Source organism: Limulus polyphemus, unplaced genomic scaffold (genome assembly GCF_000517525.1).
Source record: "Limulus polyphemus unplaced genomic scaffold, Limulus_polyphemus-2.1.2 Scaffold5064, whole genome shotgun sequence".
Classification (NCBI taxonomy): Eukaryota; Metazoa; Arthropoda; class Merostomata; order Xiphosura; family Limulidae; genus Limulus; species Limulus polyphemus.
Window position 1 is genome coordinate 62,405 of NW_013670674.1, and position 3,262 is coordinate 65,666.

The 3,262-nt window shown below is 38.2% G+C and overlaps 1 protein-coding gene across 1 annotated transcript in view; it reads left to right on the forward strand.

Moving 5' to 3' along the window:
- Positions 1 to 3,262, forward strand: part of LOC106472070 (sodium- and chloride-dependent glycine transporter 2-like) — a gene marked incomplete at its 3' end in the record, with an annotated part of 36,817 nt that overhangs the window by 17,008 nt on the left and 16,547 nt on the right. Inside the window, exon 5 of the mRNA XM_022400680.1 lies at positions 2,484 to 2,706. Coding sequence (XP_022256388.1) covers positions 2,484 to 2,706 — 223 coding nt within the window. The remainder of the gene's footprint in view (positions 1 to 2,483; positions 2,707 to 3,262) is intronic.

Sequence of the window (3,262 nt, forward strand, 5' to 3'; positions counted from 1 at the left end):
TGGCCCATTGTGTATCTTTGTGCTTAATTTGGAACAAACAAACAAATCTGGCTTTTATCCATCAAATCTAGTTATTACCCATCGTCGTGGGGAGAAAAAAAAACCGGTAATTAAAGTACTTCCTAAAAACAAACACGACTACATAACCCAAATAACTATCAACTTATTAAGCTTTATTGGCAAGTTATTAGAAAAACAAATAATTCACAAAACTGCTACATTACATGGAAACTAACAACATGATTACAAGTATTACATGATTGCAACATGATTACAAGTATCCGAAACGTTTCACGATAGAAACAGCCGACCATTTTGTTCATCTTATCGACATAGTATACCATCTGAATTATTAAGCCTTAAAATTTATTCCCCAAGTCCTCCTACGTTGGATTTCTAGTTTTCTTTTGCCAAAGCAAGAGTCAAAAATGTTGTGTCTAACTATTTCTCACTACTAACCGGAGTCCCCCAAAGATTTAGTTCTTATAGTCCACTGTTATATATTGTCTTCATTAATAAAGACATCTACTAACGCTTAGTAATATGTCGATGATGTAATCCCATGTAGCATGTCAAGAGCTCAAACTTCATTCAATCACGTCACGTGGCTTGTTTGTATGTTTATAGCAAAGCCACACTGGGCTATTAGCTGTGTCTATCGCGGGGAATTGAACCCCAGAGATTAGCGTTGTAAGTCCGTCGACTTACCACTGTCCCACCTGTGGGCCACGTGGCGTGTAGCACTTAACTCAAACAGGGTAGAAGGAATAACATTCATTAAACACATTAACAGGAAAACACATATGATTCCTACATGATACAGTCACAAACACCGTCAAATTATTCAGTATAACATTTAATAGACAATTAACATGGACTAACCATTTCACTAATATTAGTATTAATATCAACCAAAGACAATAATAACTGGAGGAAAATCTGGGGCAACCTTAAAGGCTGTGAAACAAACATAAGAATTACAAGATAAAAAAAGCACACATAAGACCAGTTATCGAATATGTAAATATAATAGCTTGTAACATGTCAGACAACCTGTACAAAAAGCTGAAAATGCACCTTAATATAGCCATAACACTAACATATAGATCCACAGCCATATCTTAATTACGGAGCTAAAGTAAAATAACGTATCAATAAATTTACTTCCAAATACTACAACAAAGCTGCCACACGTAACTCACTAGCAAACCAATTCCCATCAGCAGCAGTATCACTATAATAATGTCAAACATACACGTCCCCATTTAATTGTATCAAAATAAATAGAGAATTCAGGAATTCTGTATACTAACATGTTCCTCTTAATTCCAATTTAACCACACAAAAAGGGCACTATTTGGGTGGACTGTTCGTTGCTCGAAGAGTGAAAGTGGGTTTTTCTCAGGGTTCTTCCAGTTCCACCCCTCACCCCCGACACACATCCAAATGTCATGATAGCATTTAGATATTAATATCCCAGCCACTCTGAAGGATCACTTGTCAAAGGTCCTGTTGTAGGGGAGAAATTTTGTTTTGTTTTTTGAATTTCGCGCAAAGCTACACGAGGGCTATCTGCGCTAGCCGTCCCTAATTTAGCAGTGTAATACTAGAGGGAAGGCAGCTAGTCATCACCACCCACCGTCACATTATAACGCCCCCACGGCTTAAAAGGCGAGCATGTTTGGTGTGACGGGGATTCGAACCCGCGACCCTCAGATTGCCATGCCGGGCCTAGAAATTTAGTAGTCTAAATTTTAGACTTTTTTCGGCTTTCTGACTGATGAACTGGCTCTACACGACGCAGTCATGGCTTTATTAAATTTCTTTCTATTTGCCTCCTTTGTTTTTATTCTTTTTCTCGCCCAAGTAAAACTGGCAAGTAATCACAGAACCACGAGCTGGATGAAGGGAAAACTATCATTTCTGAGCATACCTGGTTCTTTTAAATTTGACAAATTGAAAATTCAAATCTAAAAACCTATCATGAATGATGATGACGACAAGTATAACCACCAAAGAATCCTATTTTCTTCTTAACAATATTATTAATGACCAACACCACTGTTGCTATGGGATCTAGACTAGCTTCTTTGTTCCTACGTAACCACAAAAAATCGTGACTATATAAGACTTTCCTTCACAGATGGAGCCACTACATTAATAGAACGCATGTACATGGCACCTTTGGTACCTTCAGAAAAGCTAAAAATGTCGAGAGTTTTTTTTTAACTATCTATTCAAAGCTCATCCAAGTAGCCGTCTTGGATATTCCCTTTTTAACTTTCTCATCCAGTGGGTCAATTTCTGATACTGTTAGTGCATGGCAGCCATCTTGAACAAAAGTAAGAAACGATCACTGCCTCAAATTGTAGCGAAATCGGCGATTTTAAGCCCAGAACTAAATTTTTATAATAAAACGTTGTACTATATTTCTAGCATCGATATGTTACAGTACGACTTAATTTATTTCTGTATATTTTCAGCGTGTTATAACAAGGATCAGAACGATGAGTGTGAGGAGAGAAACATGACGTATTGGAACAACACTTGCTATAGCGTTGAAGAATATTGTAACGGAATTGTCAACTTCTCTTACGCTAATATTACTCATTGCGTCCAGTTATCCACTACTTCCTTCAATGAATCTGTTTATGTTTCTGCTATAAAGGCTACAAAACGAGTTTCCCCTAGTGAGGATTATTATCGGTAAGTACCCGAGTTTTCGTTTGATAGTTTAATTAGTCAATAATTTATTGATTGTTTGTTTGAATTTCGCGCAAAACTACACGAGGGCTATCTGCGCTAGCCGTCCCTAATTTAGCAGTGTAAGACTAGAGGGAAGGCAGCTAGTCATCACCACCTACCGCCAACTCTTGGGCTACTCTTTTACCAACGAATAGTGGGATTGACCGTCACTTTATAACGCCCCCACGGCTGAAAGGGCGAGCATGTTTGGTGGGACGGGAATTCGAACCCGCGACCCTCAGATTGCGAGTCGCGCGACCTAACCATCTGCCCATGCCGGGCCTCACATCATAAAGAAATAACAAATCACGAACAGGAGCCTTTGACTGTTATCTTACATATACAATAAACACGAAATAATCCTGGAAAATGTTAGATCGTATTGTAAAAGTCCCGAAGAGTCCAGCAGCTCAGAAGTTTATTTCCAATTTAAGACCACTAATGTATGTGTCACATTTGTGTGACAATGCAACATGAGTCACAATGTTGCATTGATTGAAAAAATCTTGAATCTCTT